The sequence below is a fragment of the Cibotium barometz genome, chromosome 7 (assembly GCF_041138505.1).
Source record: "Cibotium barometz isolate CiBa-2024 chromosome 7, ASM4113850v1, whole genome shotgun sequence".
NCBI classification, from domain to species: Eukaryota; Viridiplantae; Streptophyta; class Polypodiopsida; order Cyatheales; family Cibotiaceae; genus Cibotium; species Cibotium barometz.
In genome coordinates this window covers 1,682,513-1,704,159 of record NC_141052.1, presented here as the reverse complement: position 1 = coordinate 1,704,159, position 21,647 = coordinate 1,682,513, and the positions used below count along the sequence as shown (strand labels likewise).

At 40.4% G+C, this 21,647-nt stretch overlaps 1 protein-coding gene across 1 annotated transcript; it reads left to right on the top strand.

Annotated features, from left to right (window-relative positions):
• Positions 1–12,149: 12,149 nt before the first annotated feature.
• On the top strand, positions 12,150–14,285 carry LOC147636572 (uncharacterized). The gene is made up of 2 exons (XM_086799804.1): positions 12,150–12,991; positions 13,852–14,285. Exons 1-2 carry the CDS (start codon positions 12,715–12,717, stop codon positions 13,974–13,976), a joined length of 402 nt encoding a protein of 133 aa, XP_086655930.1. The 5' UTR covers positions 12,150–12,714; the 3' UTR covers positions 13,977–14,285.
• The last annotated feature ends 7,362 nt before the right edge of the window (positions 14,286–21,647 follow it).

Below are 21,647 nucleotides of genomic sequence, written 5' to 3'. Positions count from 1 at the left end.
TTGATGTCCAGTGAAGTCTACCATAGAGAATGGTGGGGATTTTGTAGATGAAGCTAAGTCATCTGCTTTCTTTTTTACAGCCTCCCACATCTCTCGATCTACCATCTCTTCGATCTCTGAGACTTCATCACCGAAATCCGTAGTTGTCAATGGTCGTTTATTATCAGATTTATGATCACTCATCTCAACATAATGTTGAGATTGCTCGTCTCCAGAAGGAACAACTAGTTCACTTCCACGTTCCATACTCGAAGTTCACTCTGGAATCATCTCTTGAGTAGGTTTGTGAGGAGCTGGTCCTTGAGTAATACTCGAAGTTCACTCCCTAATATGGTCTTGACAACCTTCAATACCCAAAAAAAAACACACTATCTTCTAACTTTAGCTATTTTAATGTGGCCAAATGTTATACTTTCGTACCTTGTCATTGGTATATTGATGACTTGAAAGAACAGGAGGAGTGATTTTGCAACATTCCCATTAAGAGTTTCTATGTGGGCTCTTGGACGATGGAGCTCCACTACTTGGGTAAAAAGCCCTACTCTCATGGAGGATACATGAATATTGAATTTATTGGTCAAAAAATTTCATCTCCTTTCATATTTCCATTCTTCTCTATTCAATTATCTAACGCATATTTTCATCTTCTCTACTTATGGCTCACAAAGTGTGCTAGAAACCAGTGCTATAAACTACTTGAAAGTAATGAAAAAATGCTTGTTCTCTCAAGGCCGATGTGAGATCCTACTTAAGACACTGATTACAAAGCTAATATTGAGTCTCGTGTGTTGCATAAGAAAACAAAACTCCCCACTAGCTTCCTGTACTCCTTGATGTCAACAAGAGGAGATGAATCCTCTATTGAAAGCCTTGCATTTACTTCCGTGGGTGTGACCAATGTCTTGCACTCTGTCAAATGCCTTTAGTATCTCTTGAACACTCCTCTGTTGAGAGATAAAGATATTGTCTGGCTCCTGCCAAACCTCAATCCCCAAACACAAATGAAAGAGGCCTAAGTCCATCATCTCAAGCTCAAAATTCAACATCCGCAGTGTCTGTTGGATCATCCCTTCATGGTCATCTGTAATAACAAGGTCATCCACATTTAGGACAACTACGACACTCCTACCATCCTTCTGAAGTACATGCAAGTTGGCATCAAAAGCACCCCTAGAGAAACCACAAATTTTGAAAAAGTGGTCTATCCTTTGGTACCATGCCTGAGGGGCCTATTTCAGCCCGTACAATGCCTTGTTCAACTTGCATACTTTGTTCTCTGAATGAGACAGCTCAAACCTAGGTGCATTAGGGCCAAAAATGAAAAAAAGAGCCATGTAAGGATTGGATTAACTTTCTTGATCAAAGTTATTTAACTAAAATGGTAGAGACAAATAGCTATATTAAATGCATCTCTTTTACCTATATTTAGAGGAGAGTGTCTTTATTAATATGCCATCCATCACATATCTATAGTCTTCAATTCACCTATCCTTTTGTCGACCCTCTTACCTACTCTAGTACACATTTTCTAAAATAAGCTAATTTCAAATATTTGAATACATAACATACTTTTCTCTTCCATAGGGCATAACGCGAGGTTTTCGCTCTCTTTATTTTCTACTATCTTTTTTCTCTTCTTGCCATCTCTTGCTTTCTCTTTGGATCATTTTTATTGCTATGGCTACTCCAAGAGTTGATCCACACTTAAAGAAAAGACACCATATCAACTTAGTACACTCGACACAAAGAATATTGTACCTAGAGAAGTATTCATCACAAAGCTCTACATGATGAGGCTGAAGCTCAAAGGCTACGTGCAGAAGGAAAGAAGCATGTAGATTTGTGGGTTCAAGGAGGTCTATACCCGCTTGACCCATCAACTGGTAAGCCTCCATCATTTAACACCTTGCATGATCTTGTTCGATTCATTGGGGATGGTAAAAAAGGCTTATTTGGATATTAGTCAAGATTGAATAATCAAGCTACTATTTTTAAGCAAACTATGCTTGGTGTGTACAAGAAATCTGTTAAAGGACTAGAAGATATCACGATCTCACAAACTTAATGTGTAAATGAGTTGGAAAGGCTAACTAAAAATTAGAGGAACATGCACTCCAAAAACCCAACTAAAAAGCACTCCTTTTAGGTTAAGAGTAAGATCTAGACAGTTTAAAAGTGTTACATACCTAGCCGCACATGGGGGTGCTAAGAAGAAACATACGAGGCTTCCTCGAAGCTACATGAATAGTGTGGGAGGTTTCTGCTTGGATAATATTCTAGATAGAATTTCTATGATTGAAAATCTTCTATAAAAAACAATGACATGATTGAAATGCTCAAGCTCTCGCAGTGTGCAGGGCTTCGATGGAAGCTAGTCAAGGAAGTTTGCAATGACTTTCGTGACTTGGCCAAGCCTGATGAGGTGGTGGAGGCATGTGACAAGGTTTCAATAAGCAAAAAGGGACATAGAGCCATATCAAAGCTACTAATCCAAGGTGTGAAGCCTTATCGTCTTCGTGTGTTCGGCTTACCCCGACCACATACCGTAGAAATGCCACGACACCAACAAAATTTGGTTATTCCAGGGTTCATAGGTGAATACAAACACATTGACGGTTTAATGACGGTAAAGAAGCCAAAAAAAAAGAAATCAATATTCAACTACGACATGTATAATAACATATTTATAGATGCTAGAAGGGTCCAATCAGCCATGGTGAAGTTCTATCAGTGCACAATAGAGGACTGATAGGATAATCTTATTTTTCTTATGATGCACAAATTCTCAAACATCAAAAAATGGAAAGAATGAGTATAGGGCTGATGAACAAAGCTTTAAATTATGCCCAAGGTAAGGAAGACCATCCATTACATAGCACACAGTCAGAGATGGAACTATGGTACATAACATAGGGGCAACTACAGTGCCAGATGAGAGTCATGATACTCTCAAATGGTGATTTTGGCACACAAAAAGGAGAAATGCTTGTGGTGGATGGGGTAGGAAACTTTACAGCTGAGTGGCACATGAGTGCTGACTTGAAAGCATTGAAGTGCATGTATGGGGTGTGTGGTGGTCCTAGATGTGCAAACCCATGCCTCTATTGCATGGCAGGAATGAACAGTCAGGATTGGTACAACCCTACAATGAATTGTACAAAGCCTCCATTCAGAGACAAGACAAAGCAAGCAATTGGTGATAAAGACCAAACCAAGGCTAAAGGGAAATCAAAGACTCGAAGTAAGGGAAAATCAACAAAAATAGCCAAATTCAAGGGTAAACCATGTATTGTGCCTAAGGACCATCTAAGGATCCCAATTGGGATCCCATACTTCCTATAAATCTAGAGAGAGTTCACATTTGTAGTTTACATGTAGAAATTAGAATACTGGATAAGCTATTAAAACTTCATCTTGACTATGCTCATTCCATTTTTCCATCAGAATTATTGGATGCATGTTTAGAGCAATGTGAGATTTTACTCTCTAACATGGGCTTTTTATGGTGGACATGTGCAACTTAAAAAGGATGACAAGAAATTAGGTACCATTGGTGATGTTTTGGCAGATGTGTCAATGGGAGGAGCCAAAGCTATGAGGTTCTTGTCAAACTATGAAAACAAATAAGTTACAACAGTATGGGAATGTTGGAAATCTCTCCTGCGAGCACACAACTAACCAAGCTAGTGATCCAAGGATGGCAAAGCCTCGTATGAGGGTCTGGATAGAGCTTGATAATTTTATAAAACTCTTACGTACACAAACGACTAGAAGCGATTACACAAGTCAGTTTGAAACAGCAATCAAGATGCTTGTGGAAACAATTGTAGCTGCCTGGGGGAGAACAAGGACATAACCTTCTACCTAGCAAGAGTTTTTGCTTCAAGTAGTTCGTACATTGACTAATTAATATGATATAAAATGATTATTAATATGTTTTTTTATATATGTGAATCATATTTTGTTTGCACATGGCCCATACTTTGTGAGAAACCAAGGGCCTCTTGCTACATGGAATACTCAAGGTATGGAAAAATCACACTGTGTCGCACGTATCAACTATTTTTGTATAACTCGACATGGTGGCGGAAAAACAAAAACAAATGCATTACGAGAGCTTTTCAACACATGGCAAATGCAATGATACAATGAAATTCTTAAAAATTAGGTTAGTTTATACAGCACAAAAACAGTTACTGTTATTAACAAAAATATATTATAAACACTCATCATGCTAAATAAAGTGTATCTTTATGCAAGATGGTGATTGAGAAGGAGAGAAAGTCAAAGTGACGCAAATTGTAATAAAAAATATTCTCAATACAAGTGGAAAAAGACTTTTGAAAAAGTCTTCTTTTTCGCTTCAACTACTTGTCTTCCTCAAAGAGACTCTCCTCCTTTTCGGGGCTTTCTTTGGGTAGCTGTTTGTCCTCGTCTTCGGATAACTACTTAGCCTCGTCTTCTACGGGTAGTTTGCCTCTATACCTTAATAGCTTTTGGTGTTGATAGCCTCCAAGAGCATGGGTATTCAAATCAGGAACTGCCTTTGCATACGTTGCATAACACAAAAAATACCTTGCCCTCGATGCCCACAGCCCTGGTGCATATCCAAAAATACGTATAGCTTCCTCCTTCTCTATCAGCATTATCTTTTCTATATTGTGCTATATTCTTTCATATCTTAAATATGCTGATAGAACCTTTAAGGCCATCAATAGAATGCGTGGATCATCTTAATATTTTGCATGGTAAATGTTCAGCACGCCTAGAGGTATCCTTGAAATATAGTGGCTAAGGGCTGAGTCTCTACCAACAAAAGCTCGTTTACCTCCACCTTGACCAATGAATCCATCTTCATCTACTATCTCAAGCTGTAAACAAAGAAAAAATTTACTTTACAAAACAATAAAAATCTTTTAAAAAAATTACCGTGTACTTATTCTTATAAATACCTTTTTGTTCTCGTCGTCAACAAGTCGCCTATCCTCCCACAAGTCAATTGAACCTTGTGGAGGCATCTCTTCTTCTGATGAGCATGGAATCCTAGGTTGCTCCTTTCCCATTTTAGAGATTCCCATGCTATCTTGAATAGCTTCAAGTTCAGCCTCTATGGGAAGAGTTTCTTCTTGCTCTTCAAACTTTTTTATGCACGATTCTATAGCTTTCGGTGTAGTGATGAAATTGTCACATGTTGCTTCTGTATCAAGCACTGAAAATTCATTAGTGGTGGTAGGGTCCTCCCTTACATTCAACAGCTTTTGGATATCTGTTAGTAGTACAAAACTCTTATTGTCCTTTAGTGGGAAGGATGGTAGGCATGGGAGAAGTATCTCCTTCTCTGAATCCCCTATAGGTCTCCTAGAAGAATTAAACTTGCCTTGAAATCTGTAGCATCAAAATCCCTGCTCATTATTACTTCTTGATCTCTACCCATGACTATTTTTACATCATGAATTTCTTCTTGATTCTGAATTTCCCTTAGAAATACTACAAGCTAGACACTGGAACTCTCAAGGCTACTCCTTTCAGCATCTTCAATTCTTGATTTTACATGAAGATAGAAAAGAAAAGCCACATGATGCTGAAGAAGCTTGCATTTCCTACTATGTAATGTGCAATGCTCCATAGTGACCTTCACATGGTCAAGAAGTAGGTCATACTTTTTATGCAATCTGCCCTTTTCTGAAGTTGTCTGTGACAACATGCTGAGATGATCAGACCTCACACCTTTCAATAAGAATTCCACTATCATCTGTCAATGTAGAAAAAGCTTGCATTTCCTCTTCATGATAGTCCTTGAAGTGATCAATCACTGAACTCACTTCAAATCTGACACAATGAAAGATTCCCTATAGCAATCAAATAAATTTTCTACACCTACAAGAAGCTGTAGGAAGTCAAAGAGTCTCTCTGCTGGTGTTTCTTCTATTCACAGGATCACCTTCATCACCTGAAGCCATCTCTTTGCAATTAATAAGCCTAGAATGGTGTAGCTTAGGAGCACATAATAGAAACTAAGGGTTGTACAACCAAGAAGAAAATGTGAGGCTTAGGGGCAGGTGGAGGAAGCTGGGTTATACAACAGGAAATTCTAAGGTCTGGTAGCATAGACTGAAGGTAAGAAAGATAACGCGATATGGGAAATCCACTTTGGTCGGATTAATCTTATTGCGCCGTGTTTCTACTAGGGGAAAACTTCTATGGTGGGGCAATATCAGGGGGTTGTGGGGGGCATCTCAGCAGGGGGATGGGGCAGCTCAATGGCAAAAGGCAAAGTGGGGGCAAAGCATAAGTTAGAAAGAAAACACGATGGATGCAATCCGATGTCAGGAGATGGATTCTATCGCGTTGTCTTTCCTAGGCTAGCTCATGGGGAAATCGATGCTATCTCAAGGGGCTGAGGGGCAAGTTAGGGTGCTGGGGAAGCTCAGGGGGCCAAGCAAAGGAAGCTTAGTGGACTGCAAGGTAGGGGGAAGACAAGCTTAGGGGACTGCAAGGGCAGGTTAGGGGGCAAGGCAGGGGAAAGACAACCTATGGGCAACTCGGAGGCATAGGGTGCTTAGAAAACTCACATGGCCACGCCACCCATCCACACGTGTGAAACCACACATCGCCGTGCGATCACACGTGTGAAGCCACATGCGGACGTACGGTCACACGTGTGAGGTTGTCACACGTATGCATTAATGCTTGCACGTGTGGATACATGTGTCACCATACAGTTCGGTATTTTGTACACCACGTGGAATGATTGAGGTTGACTATAAATATATTGGTCGAGATAATATATATATATACCATACGTGCATGCATAGGTGTCCTTTACCCCAGCTCCTCCTCTTGGTCTTCACCTACACCTGTTGTGCATCTTTACCCCAGCTTCAGTGGTGTCCAGCTAAGCTTGTCCCCCAAGGGAATAATGACGTGATAATCATAGACCAAAGTCGTCAGATTTGAATACACGCACCATTCTTCCACAATGTCAGAGATGTGCTTATTGTACTCATATTCTCAAGTTTAATGTCTATAATTTGTACATAATTTGCAAAGAAATCAAGTCTTCTTCTGCACATTAAGGGTCAATCAAGCTTCAGTGGCATTCTAGAAGGAGTTCCCATGAAACTGTTCTAAATCATTGCAATAGGGTAAGTCAACCTTTAGGAAATTTTTGTGAAGGGTTGCTTTGCAAGAAGGGTAGTAGGGTAACTCAACCTCACATGTATATGGTTACAAAACTGGCCAAGTTTGAAGGGGAGGGATAAAAATAGCACAACCAGCTCTAGCACATATATAACTGATGCCAGCCAGTAGCTCACTAACGCGGCAGGAAAGACGGTGCGAATATAAAGATCTGGTAGCACGCGATACCATATATCGCGTCGTCTTTCCATTGTTGCTTATGCCTCCCACACCACTCTCTATGCAAAAGTAATTATATTGCTTTTGCAATGCTTGTTTCTCCCACTTGCTCACACCTTTTTCTGCACATGAAGAATATGTCAGAGAACTAGGAGCCACATGTTACTACTATGGTGGGAAAGTAGTAGATTTGGCTAGATATTGGTTTCTCAAGAGGCTTTCCTCTCCCAAAGGAAGACACCCCAGTGTTGTAATTGGAACTCTAGTGTGTAAAATTTCAAATATAGCCAACTTTGCAGGGGAGGGTAGGATTTGCAACAACAGTAACATATGTATGAGTGAAATGATAGCCAGTAGCTCAGGAATGCTTCAGGAAAGAAGGCGCGATTACGTTGATCTGATTACAGCCGTCATGGTATATCGTGCCATCTTTCCATTGTTGCTTATGGCTCTCACCAGACTCTCTATCTAGTCGAATTGCCTATTTCTAGGTAGTCGAATTGCCTATTTCTAGGTAGTCGAATTGCCTATTTCTAGGTAGTTGAATTGCCTGTACAATTCTTTTTACTTTGCATGTCTGAAGATATAGTATGTACATATATTGTTCTACCATATCTGAATCCAAAATGAAGCAAGTTCTTATATGAGGTCATATTTGATTATGTGTTGGATTGACAGGCTTAGCTTAGATGGCTAGGACAAAGAAAACATCAAGGAGGGTGGACCAAGTCTAGGGTTGGCAGAGAAAGCAGCAAGTGAAAGCGGATTGTCAAAGGAAAAGTTGAAAAAGAGAATCAATTAGCATGCGAATGCCTTAAGAGATATAAGGAAAGCCCAGAAACATGTCGAGTTACTCATACCCAAGCTTACCTTCATGAGAGTTGTGAGACAAATTTGTGATGAATGGAAGCTTAGGATGAGATGGGCTAGCAATGCAATATGGGCCCTTCAAGAGGCTACAGAAGATTTCATTATAGACTTCTTTATTGATAGTTACATTTGTTCTACCCATGCGCATAGGGTCACTCTTATGGACAAAGACATGCACACTTGCAGGCTAATAAGATACAGATTTAAAAAGTTATTGCACCCTATATCATTGAGTGACCCAGGGCATTCAATATTTTGAATGTCCCACTAGCTAAAAAATCTAAGGATGTAGATATTAAGATTGAGGATGTTACCCACCATGATAGAGATACTAGGACTGCATATCAATTAAAGACTGAGAAAGGCAAAGAATAGATGGTTGTTGAGGAAGAAAGGAGGGTTGATAAAGACAGAATAATGGGAGATGAGTTGATAGACCTTGAAGAGAAGAATCTACAAGATTTAAAGAATGCACCTAGACAACTTGTTGAGGAAGAAAGGAGGGTTGATAAAGACAGAATAATGGGAGATGAGTTGATAGACCTTGAAGAGAAGAATCTACAAGATTTAAAGAATGTACCTAGACAACTTGTTGTTCATGTAAAAGATTTGCTGATGGTGCAGAGTATCTTGATATAGCACCTTCAGACATGTATATGCTGTCAGAGAGAAATCAAGAAATAAATAATGTTGTGATCTTGATATCTCTCAAGTATGTAAGCTATCTTTTTTGAAAATTTATCTACTAATTTGTTTTTTCAAGATAACTACCTAATTTATCCTCTTATTTGTTTTTTGTAGGCGTATTTTGTCCACCCTACTCCTAGAGGCCTATTTTGCTATTTTTTTTTGCTGGACCCCATAGTCTCTGCTTATGTAAGAGAAACAAACACTAATTTTGCAAGGCTGCAAGAATGGTTGAAGAGATGCGATGTTGAAAAGGTGCAATATGTAATTGTAGCTTAATGAAAAGTAAGTATTTTATTTTAAATATATTTGGTATGCATGGAGAAGCCAAATTGTAAGTTTTTTATTTCAATAGAGATTGTGTTTAAGATTCCATGTGTATTAGATTGAATAATTTATGTGGTTTGTTATTTTTTACAAGGCATGTAAACGTATAATAAGCACATTAGGAACACTCCATCCTCCACTCCTCGAAAATACAACTCCACACCACTTTTTCATTTTGCATGTAAGTTATAATAACATAAATTATAACTTTTAAGTTTGTAATAAAGCTTTAGTTAAAAGTCTAAGCAAGGACTATTGTCTCTATAGGTTCTATTTACAAACTGATGGAAGCTCACGTGGATGGAGAGTGGTCACAAACACATGGAGATATATGCAATCCAAATTTCCAGTAGACATATCAAAAAGAGTAGCTGTGAGTATTTTCAAAAGACACATCAAAAAGAGTTGTAAAAAATTCAAATATTTTTCTTAAACTTTTATATCCTAATATATATAAGGTGTTGGTCATTATTTTTTGTAGTTCACAACTTCATGTTATACAGACACATATATTTGGTGGGTGAGAGCAAAGGTAATCATATTAATGCTCAACAGTCATGTGAATCTTCCCACAGATCCACATTCACCACCACCACCACCACCATCAATCCCACCTATGATGGCAAAGAAGCCATCGAAAAGGAAAGGACCTATGATGTTTTGTTGAAATTCGAGAAGAAGAAAACAACAGACGCGGACAAGGGAAAGGCTTCTCGAAAATAGAAACAATCTAAGGAAAAAGAGGGCAAATCAAAGAAAACATCCAAGTAATCGGAGTCCAAGCCGACCAAGGAAAGCAAAAAGGTGAAGGCTTCTATGGACACTGACCCTCCAAAGAGTAGATAGTTTTATGTTCTCATACATTGTAACCAACCAATTTGTATAGATACTACCATTGTAATAAATATATTGTTTCTCATTTTACATTGGTTATCTTGTCTTAATAATGTTGAATAACTATTTTACAAAATGAATCAACAAGACAAGATAGATGGTTGCAAAATTATATTGTATTAAGAAAACTTCAGGATTACAGGGGGCAAATGTTTCATGCAACTAAAAGTATTTTCAGACCTTCTTCCCACCATAATACCATCTACCTTAAATTTGTAGTCTAATTGTATTGCATCTAATAGAAATTCCAAGGACATATGCACATCCCTCATGTCCATTTTGTATTTTTAAGGACGACTCTATAATCATCATCACTCAAGTTGACTGTTAGGCTATATTGCACAAATTTTTCCTCTGAATCCAATGGCATCCAAGTCTCTCTACTCTTTTTCCATCGTTCTGTACTCTAAGCTAATGTACAAGGTTTGCTAAGAGATGTTGTATGCCATCACCACAGATTCAATGCAAGCATTACATTTTATAAGATCACCCCTATGGAGGATGACTTCGTTCACTTTCCATTCTGCTCCAACTGCATTATCCAAGTCAGACTCAAATATATATGTAGATAGTCACATTGCTTTTGTCCTCTTTATGTTTGCTTCTCGAAAACATGCCACAAATACATGAAGAAGCATAAACCATGATAGCCTAATCCTCTTAGAAATCCTTCCTGTTTTCATAGACTTCTGAATATCTAAGACAATCTTGGATTTAAATGCTAATAGAGTACCTTTGTCTAGAAGTCCTAATCTAATGAATTTAGGCTTGGTAAAGCCAAACTCTCCAGTCTTCCATAAGCTTTTGGTCTTGTAGGGACAATATACTTAGCGTTGTATAAAAATATCTGTTTATTAATGAAAAAGGCATATGGTTGATCGAAAAATAATACTTTCCCAAGATCAACATGCATGACTTCGAAAGTTCCGGTGAATGACTCTACAGGTTGCCACTCAATGCTCGTTGATGGTGGATAAACATCTACCATATATACAACACATGTGAATAAGCCATAGAATAATAAAGAACATAAGTAAAATTACAAAAAATATCTTACAACAATGAGCTTGCAGTGCAGATGCTGGAGTAAGAGGATGCATGTGCGTTTCTCTTGTTGTGTACACATGTTGCACTTTTGCCTTCCATCCATCTTTTGCTATCTTGAATTCCAAGATACGTCCCTTCCAATGGTATTGTACTAAGCCACTTCTTTGCCTTTTTATCCTATGAGGACCTTTGCATGATGGTTGCATAGTCACCCAATCGTTTAATTTGAAGTTTATACCATTCCACACACCCTGATCATCTTTAACATTATGAAGGATGCATGATGAAATGGCATTAGGAATGCACCTCGGGTTAAACTGTTGTCTCGACATTGTTAGATGATGAATAGAGAAGAGGATGATGCAAAAAGACGACTAGAAAGATGCCTCAGGTAGATTAGGGAATTCAAATGTATTTACTCATTTTTTAGGGAACCTAAATTTTAAATTTTTACTTTTTGAAGTACTGACATTTGGCATGAGAGGATAGGCCCTTGAAGTTGGAACCCACTAAAGTGATGCTGAAATAGCCGCGCCGTATCACATTAAAGTGGTGATAACCCACTAAAATAGCCAAAACTAGTGAAGTTAGTAAAAAGTGAATATGACACCCAATGTCATATTTATGGTTACATTTCTATTGGTCCAAAGCTTAATCCAAATCCGGTACAAGTGACTAAAATGCGGCCCCTTTTTTTAACGTTTTTGGCCCTAATGGCTGAGCCACATATACCTCCTTCTTGAGGTGACCATTTAGGAATGCTGATTTGACGTCCATCTGGAAAACTGGCCACTTTTGATGAATAGCCAAGGCAAGTATTGCTTGAATAGTGGTCATGCGAGCTGTTGGGGCAAAGCTCTCACTGAAGTCAAATCCTTCCACATGTGAAAATCCCTGTGCAACAAGTCTAGCCTTGTACTTTTCCAAAGTACCATCGACCTTGTATTTGGCCTTCCAAATCCGCTTGGTGTGAATTACCTTGCTGTGGGTGGTGGCCAATCAACTAGCTCACATGTGCCATTTTTTATGATGATGATGTGCTCGGACAGGATGGTCGCCTTCCATCGTGGATAAGCCAATGCCTCCTCCAAGTTGGCTGGCTCTGTCATCGTACTCATTATCTCTACCAACCATCAAGGCCATATTGACAATTATGGGGGGGGGTTGAATTTCCTGGTTGGCAAATCCCATGATGGTATATCGCCCTTTCAGGATGTGGCAAAGGTGAAAATTGTTAGATTATGTGGAGAGGAACTTGGCTTTTCCCGGGCAAACTTTAGGACAGAACATGAAGAAGTTGGAGGAAGTGAGGATTACACAGCAGAGCAATGAGAAGGTTACTACAACAGTCAGAGTGTTAAGTGGATTCATTGGTGCTGCACAAAAGGAGCTTGATGACCTTCGCTCAACCTCGCCTAGCAGTTTGCCACACGGAGACTCGCGCTAACTGTTAAGATAGCCAGACGAGGCAGCATTACAGTTGTTCCCAGGCAGCCTTGATGATACTTGTGATGTTTCAAAGTTGGGAGTATGAAGGTGAACAACAACTGTTGTCAGAGATGCTTTGGCGTGCACATGATGGATGCCATGCTTGTATCTTCCCTTCTCCATCGGCTACGCCACGTGAAATTGCAGAGACATGTGTTCTTCGAGGGTCATGTGCCACATGTGGCCTGCCCATTCTTAATGGAGGAGGTCCTTATGCTTGTGGGTGATGAGTGCAGGGCTTATAACTGTGGGATGACAATACCATCTACTGCCATGTCTAGTGTGGCATTCCACAAGTTTGGACAAACACAAGCACCATGTAAAGTTCAACTCTAGAAATACCTTAAGCTAGCTTTTAGGTCAACAGGTGCTAATTAGCACTCTGCCTTGGGTGGGCAGGTGCTAATTAACACTCTGGTGCTAGTTAGCACCTTGACTTGGGTGGGCAGGTGCTAATTAGCACTATGCATTGACTGAGCAGGTGCTAATTAGCACTATGCCGCATTGACTGAGCAGGTGCTAATTTGCACAATGCATTGACTTAGCCAGTGCTAGTTAGCACTCTTCCTTGAGTGGGCAGGTGCTAATTAACACTTTGCATTGAGTGAGCAGGTCCTTATTAGCACTCTACCTAATGTACCATGTGCTAATTAGCACTCTGCCTTGGGTGGGCAAGTCATAATCAGCACTCTGCCTTGGGTGGATAGGTGCTAATTAGCACAATGCATTGACTTAGCTGGTGCTAGTGGGGTGCTAGTTAGCACTTTGCCTTGGGAGGGCTAGTGCTGGTTAGCACTCTGCCTTGGGTGGGCAGGTGCTTATTAGCACTCTACCTAATTTACCATGTGCTAATTATCACTATGCCTAATGCCAGGTGCTAATTAGCACTCTACCTAATGTACCAGGTGCTAATTAGCACTCTCCCTTATGTACAAGGTGCTAATTAAAGTACTGATTAGCATTCGCTTTATTTTATATGCTAATTAACAGATTACCTCTGTATATGCTAAGTAACCATGCATATGGGATCTGCTAATTAACAATGTTCCTATGCAATGCTAATTAGCATTTACTAATTGTTATGCTAATTAATAGAATTCCCTTATGTGTCTAAGTTGCGATGCCCTCTTGTGTTGTATGTCTTGCATGTCTTTAATGTGTATTTGTGTGACTGTGCAGGTCATTACCCAGGCTTCTTCACAAGAGTGTCAATTGCAAGTGATGGGTTCAAGAAGGGCCAAGATACTATATCTATGGATAGGCAACACAAGTTTCCCTCAGATTGGGGCATGTTTGGTGTGTGAGGAAGTCAAGAAAGCCAGAGGTCCATGATGGTCAAGCAGCAGGACTTGTTCTTTCCTAGTTGGCATACAAGCTATCAGCAGGTCAGGAAATTTAGCTCTATCAGGATACTAATTGCACCTGGCTTGTGCAGGCAGACATCTGGGAATTCTTCAAGTGGGCTTTAAAGGTGTTTGATATATTTGTGTGGAGTTCTCAGAAATTCAATCTAACATGTGTCTTTTCTAATGTAGTGTTGTTATATTTGCAGTTCCTGACTTGTCAATTATGAATTCTGGTTTAATTGTCATACATGATGCCTTTTTGGTTTTTAATTGTCAGACTTGATTCCTATTCCATGTGTCGTTTCTACAAAAGCGTCTTTCTGGTTTAATGATGCCTTTTTGGTTTAATTGTCACACATTTGCAGTTCCAACATGATGTCTATACAAGTTATGATGTATGTAGGCAAGTGTTATCTGGGTGCTAATTAGCAGTATAGCGGGTGCTAATTAGTAATATCTTTTGCATCATGTGCCTTCTCTCAACAAGTGTTTGCTACATTTGTAGTAGAACATGATGTCATGATGTCTATACTTTGTAAACAGTAAGCATGCCTTCATCAGGTGCTAATTAACAGTAGGTGCAAGTAATATTTAGCAACAAGTACAGGTGATAATTACTAGTAGGTTTAGGTGCTAATTAGTAGTTTATGCAGGTGCTAATTAGCATTATATGGTGTTCTCTCAACATATATTTGTTACATTTTCAGTTGAACTTCATGTTTACCTTTGTATGATAGAAGCAGGTGTTAAAGAGGATCTAATTAGCTGTAGATGCAGGTGCTAATTAGTAGTATGTGGTGCATCATTTGTGAACTTCCTAGGGATGGGAACTGTGTCCTCATCCATGTCTTCTCTCAACAGTGTTTGGCACATTTGCAACTCTACTTGATGTCCGTACTTTGTAAGAAATAAGCAGGTGTAATGCAAGTGCCAATCACAGTAAAGGCAGGTGCAGTAGTTCAGGGGTTAATAGCAAAGGGGTGCATTGTGTGTGAAACTCCTTTGGATAGGAACTTTATAAGGTGGACATACCATCATGGACAATTTAAAGATGAACATCTAAAGGTGAGTTCCAGGTGCTAGCTAGCAGCTACCAGTGAGTTGCAAATACTAACTTCTACTAACCATTGAGTTTCTGGTGCTAGCTAGCATTACTTCCAGCAGGTGCTAACTAGCAGCTAAATGAAACATAAAATATTATAACAAATGAATTGAAAAATTAATATATACCTGGACGGTGAGCTCTCTCCATGTTGCGTCGTCGATCACGTGGTTATCATGAAGCCAAGTCCAAGGAGCTGTGTGTAGCTCGGAATGCAACCTCGTGGACCATGCCCACCAAACGCTTCCGATGATGCATTCGACTATGACTATGTGGCTTACGGCTATGCGTACAAGGCCGATGTGAGGCTTGAACTACTAAACTTATCTTAAGTGTGGACAATGCCCCTTTTAGATCTTCCGATCACCATAGCCCTCCTTTCTACCAAAGACATAGGCAACCTCTCACCAATGATGGGAGAGGTGTAGTAAAAAGTCGAGGGGGTTCCAAGGTTTCCGATGAGTCGTAATTTAGGGGTAACCACTCCTATAGGGTAGGCTTAGTTTACATTAAGCTTGTAGTTGGTAGTTTTCTTTAGGAGAAGCTGGATATGCTATGCGTTGCAGATGATGATCCAGAGCTTTTTGATGAGTATGCAGATGCAGATGAAGAGGAGCTTTTTGATAAGTATGTAGATGCAGATGAAGAGGAGCTTTTTGTTGAGTATGCAGAGGCATCCCGACGATGGGGTGGCCTTAGCAGTGAAGACTCATGGGATGGGATAAATTCCTTCTCTGGCATACACTCTAGCACATTACCTCTCTTTTGCAAGGCTAAAGGGAAGTGATTCTTCTTAGTAGCAGAGCTTCTACAGAGGTGCAATGAAGGACATTGCTACTAAGAAGAATCACTTCCCTTTAGCCCTGCAAAAGAGAGGTAATGGGCTTCTAGGCATGGACATCAAGGCAATGTTCTTCATTCTGTAGAAGCTCTGCTACTAAGAAAAATCACTTCCCTTCAGCCCTGCAAAAGAGAGGTAATGTGCTAGAGTGTATGCTAGAGAAGGAGTTTATCCCATCCATGAGTCTTCACTACTAAGGCAACCATTTGGGCAACTTCAACACTGGCGATCCCATCCTCTTCATCTGCATCTACATACTCATCGAAAAGCTCCGATCAACAAAAAGCCTATGGCGTATGCCTATGCCTACGGCGTATGGCGTATGTGTATGCCTATGTCGTCCTATGGCGTATGTGTATGCATATACATATGCCTATGCATGTGCCTATGGCTTATGTGTATACGTATGCATATACGTATTCCTAATGCGTATGTGTTGGCATATGCCTAATGCGTATGCGTATGCATTATGGCATTCCGACGTTGCATTCCAGCATTCCAACGATGCTTGCCTATGCGTATGGCATATGCCTATGCCTATGGCGCATGCGTATGGCATATGCATATGCCTTTGCATATGCGTATGCATTCCGACGATCCATTTCGACATTCCGACGATCCATTTCGACATTCCGACAATGCATTCGGGCACTCCGACGATGCATTCCGGTATGCAACATGCGTATGCCTAATGTGCATGCCTAATGCGTATGCGTATGGATATGCCTAATGCCCAGCATAATTCCTATTGCCTATGGCACATGCCTAATGCCTAATGCATTATGTGGCATTGCGACGATGCATTCCGGCATTCTGGCATTTCAACATTCTGACGATGCATTCCGGTATGCGTATACGTATGTGACGTGTGTATGCCTAATGCGTATGCGACATGCATATGGCTATGCCTATGCGTATTCCAATGGCTACGGCACATGCCTATGGCTATGGCGCATGGCTATGCGTATGCCTATGGCTATGATGCATGGCTATGGTGAATGCCTATGCCTATGCTGCATGCCTATGCGCATGCCCATGCCTACATGCCTATGCCTATGGCATATGTGCATGCCTATGGCTATGCCTACAGCACATGCCTATGTCTATAGCTGTGCCTATGCCTATGGCGTATGCATATGCTTATGTGCATGCGTATGCCTATGGTGTATGTGCATGCGTATGCCTATGCCTATGCCTATACCTATACCTATGGTGTTATCTTCGAGCACTGTTATGTCCTTCTGAGGCAGAATCAAAGTCTCCTCACGAAGACGCTCAACATCAAGAGACTAAGCTAAATTCCTCTCCTGAGCAAAGTCAAGAATCTTTGCTCCTTGATGAAAGTCTTCTTCCTCCTTCTTCTCAAGTTCAGATACATTCACTTCAACATCTTGTGTGCCTTCGTGGTCATCATCTTCAAGGATCATATTTAGATAACAGATTAGCCTGTGATCATACCTCACAAAGTGGCATGTGTGGCTATAAACACAGCACTTCTTCTCAATCCTCTTCATGCTCTCTGGAACCCTTTGAAGGCTTCTATGAAGCTTTTGCGTGAAACTATTTTTAGAAGACAGCTTCATGTCATTGACATGCACAAACTTGTCAGTTCCAACGATAATTATGTCCCTCAAAGTTAATCATGAGAATTTTGCCTTATGCTCTGAAATATAATCGCCGAAGGCCCTGAGGATGTCCCCTAGAGCAAAATCACAGTTAAACATTTTTTATATTTCCTGGAAGCGACTGTGCAATTCCAATTTGTGCAGAAAATTGTACAGTATCACTGGCTGGTGTCTGTGTGATAGAGATGCACTTGAATCTATCTACAAAGAGTTAATATGTAGTAATATAAGATGGTTATTCACACAAGAATCACCAAAATGCGATAAGGTTTTGACGATCGTATTTGGGGACCCTATTTGTGTTGTGGTGATTTCAACGAGTTCAAATCAAATTAACGACAACTCTAGAAGCATTTTCTTTGTATCAAGAATCAATAATAGTTCTTAATGGTGCAAATAACATTAATTCCATGACTTTCATACAAATCCCACAATAAGACAGGGTTGTGTTCATCTATGAAGAAATGGCCTATTCGTGTTGTGGTGATTCTATCTTAATACACAGAAATAAATCAAGAAATGGCCTAAAATAACGTGTTCAAAGGATCTTAATGGTTCGAATAACATTAATTCCGTGACTTTCACCACAACGCGACAGGGCTGTGTTTGTCCATGAAGAAACGGCATGTTCACATTGTGACGATTCTATCTTAATACACATAAATAACTCAAGAAATGGCCTAAAATAACGTGTTCAAAGTAAAGTTAATGGTGCAAATAACATTAATTCCATGACTTTCATACAAATCCCATAACGCCAACAAGGCTATGTTTGTCCATGAAGAAACGGCCTATTCACATTGTGGTGATTCTATCATAATACACAGAAATAACTCACGAAATGGCCTAAAATAACGTGCTCAAAGGGTCTTAATGGTGTAAATAGCATTGGTTCCATGAATTTCATACAAATCACCACAACGTGACATGGCTGTTTTCGTCCATGAAGAAATGGCCTATTTATGTTGTGATGATTCTATCTTAATACACAAAAATAACTCAAGAAATGGCCTAGAATAACGTGTTCAAAGTGTCTTAATGGTGCAAATAGCATTTATTCCATGACTTTCATACAAATCACCACAACTCGAGACAGGTTTGTGTTCGTCTTACAAAGAAATGACATGTTCGCATTGTGGTGATTCTATCCGTGACATAACTCAATAAATGGCCTTTTACGTGTTCAAAGGGTCGTAATGGTGCAAATAACATTAATTCCATGACTTTCATACAAATCACCACAACACGACAGGATTATGTTCGTCTACAAAGAAACGGTATGTTCGCGTTGTGGTGATTCTATCTTCTTAATACACAGAAATAGCCTACAATAATTTATGGAAAATCAACACAACATGGATTAGCATCAACATACCTATAATGGTGTAGATAGCTTTGAAAATTTTTTGGAGTTGCTCGAAAGAACATAGGAAAAAACTCAGAGAACAAACGTCTCGAAAGAATGTAGGCAAAAACTCAGAACAAATGCCCTTATCATTTTTATATGCATGAGAATTAAATGCACCACTGCCATGTGTCAGAGGTGGCTTTAAATGATGACACATGTACACTTATTGTCGATGCATGCAACCGTACACAAAAAAAGTTTAGTTGTGTCATCATTCAGCTACCTCTGACACGTGTACACTTATTGTCGATGTGACACACACTCATTCTTTCTGTCATTCAATGAGTCCCCTTCCCCTTAATCACATTCATTCTTCTTGATCATTTCGTATCTACACGATGATCCTCCTCCTCTTTGCCATTTTTTTGATTCTTTTGCATACTATGTACCATGGGTTATTGTTCTGGTGCCATTTTCTACTATACTCCTCCATGGATCCATCATACTCAGAGTTGCATGGCAATCCTCTTGGAGAAGCGGGAGCAAGGAGCTCAAACCAAGTAATAAAAAACGATAATGGTGTTTTTTTATAAAAGTGATACTTTAATATTAAAAATATTTAGTTACAAAAGGATGAGACTGTCGCATGTACAACAAGCTAGATTCTGAGAAGTTAACTCTTCACACTATCTAGAAGCTCATTACTAAAAGGGCCGATTAAAATTTTTAGCTCTGCTACAATACTTCCACCTTCCAACAATCAAGGCATTGCATATGCGGACAACGACAAAAAACTAACTGATTCTTGGCCATCTAGAGCTATTGTAGCAAAGAGCAGTGGATCCACAGCCATATACTTGCTAAAGCCTGGTTAAGGAACTTGGTATCTCCCAACAGCGCATGCTTCCATGTGAACTGGCATTGCGTACCCCCACTCTCCATCCAACTATTTTCTTGTTCCTCTCCATAGTGCCTGAGTGAATGGGCAGGCCCAAAACACATGGAACGCATCCTCCTTATGCATGCGACATAACAAACACTTGAGTGTGAGTGTCTTGGATCTCATCTGTAGGTTAGTAATACCCAAGCCCCCTTTCTACTTGGGGGAGCAAACTTGTGCCCATGAAATCACGTGCCAGCTCTTATCCTCATATCTGCTCCACAAAAAGTCTCTATAAAATTTATACACTTTGGCCCAGTAAAAGTTGTTGAGGGAGAAGTATGAGGCAAGATAGGTTGTGTAGGACAACAAAACATGCTTGAGCACCACCAGCTTTCCAGCAAAGGATAGTTGTGCGTTTCTCCAGTGAACCATTTTGCCTTGCAGTCTGGGAAAGAACTAGCCGAACCTCTACTTGTTGCTCATATCTGTTCTGATCAGGTAGCCTAACAGCCTAAATGGAGTCCCATGAGGGATCCATTTGAAGTCATACCTGAGGTCCCAAGGTTGTCTTTCACCCCTGGAGTAGCTAGTAGGCCTCGGCTTTAGTAGTACTATTCATCAAGCCAGAGAGTTGACAAAACTCGTCCACTACATGCAAGAACGTATCAATGCTAGTCTTGTAATAAACCAGAATAGAACTATTGTCATCTCGCAAAAAATTGGGTGGTCATCTCTTAGTTTCCTTCTGGGAGGGGGAGACCTTTGATTAGGCCTCTCTCTTGGAAGTAACAGACATTAGGCAAGTAAACTATGGCAAAAAGGAGCGAGGCAAGCGGGTAGCCTTGTTTGACGAACCTCTGCAATGCATACTTGCCCACTTCCAGTCCATTTATTATAACCTCTAAGTTAGCAGTAAGCAGTAGAGCACGAACCATCCCAAGGGCTCGTCCAAAACCCGCCTTTTCTAGAACGGCCAGCATGAAGTCCCACATGACTCTGTCATATGCTTTATCCAGGTCAAGGTTAAGAAGCATATATGGTTGATTTAGAGCCAGTCAATCCCACACTAAACATTCAGGATCGCTTCATGAATTTGCCGTCCACCGTGAACATCAAAGGACACCATTAGGGGCGAATGGTCTGAGCAGCCTTGATCAAGGAGGGTGTGCAGGTAGCACCTGTTCAACCGGGCTACTCGCCAGTCTAGCCCGATTTCTTTATTCGTCCACATGTAGCTGCATGCATTTGTCTATTTGGCACACTTGCTTAACATAGCCCCAGCTACATTGTTGTTTACATGCCTACCATACTTCCTTCTCGGCTCGACATGTGTCCACCCAACAGTGGAAGCGGACCTCTGTGGCCTCGACCACAGAGGTCTGAGCAGCCTTGATCAAGGAGGGTGTGCAGGTAGCGCCTGTTCAACCGGGCTACTCTCCAGTCTAGCCCGATTTGTTTATTCATCCACATGTAGCTGCATGCATTTGTCTGTTTGGCACACTGGCTTAACATCGACCCAGCTACATTGTTGTTTACATGCCTACCATACTTCCTTCTCGGCTCGACATGTGTCCACCCAACGGTGGAAGCGGACCTCTGTGGCCTCGACCATATTGAAATCCCCAATCATGATTGCATCTACTCCCTCCATTACTATTCCTAGCCTTTCCCACAAGACTGCCCTCTCCGCAGAGTCATTAGGAGCATACACATTGTAAAGAGCAAACTGAACAGAGGAGTTCTTTACCTTCAGCACCAACGCATGTCCATTCTCCTCCCTGAACAGATCCGTGTATGTCCACCTCGGTCTGGCAGTCCCGCTTGCTCGGT

Coding starts and splice junctions, on each gene's coding strand:
- LOC147636572 (XM_086799804.1), top strand. CDS start 12,715: ATGAAGGTGAACAACAACTGTTGTCAGAGATGCTTTGGCGTGCACATG. Junction 12,992..13,851: donor TGGACAAACACAAGCACCAT/GTAAAGTTCAAC, acceptor GTGACTGTGCAG/GTCATTACCCAGGCTTCTTC.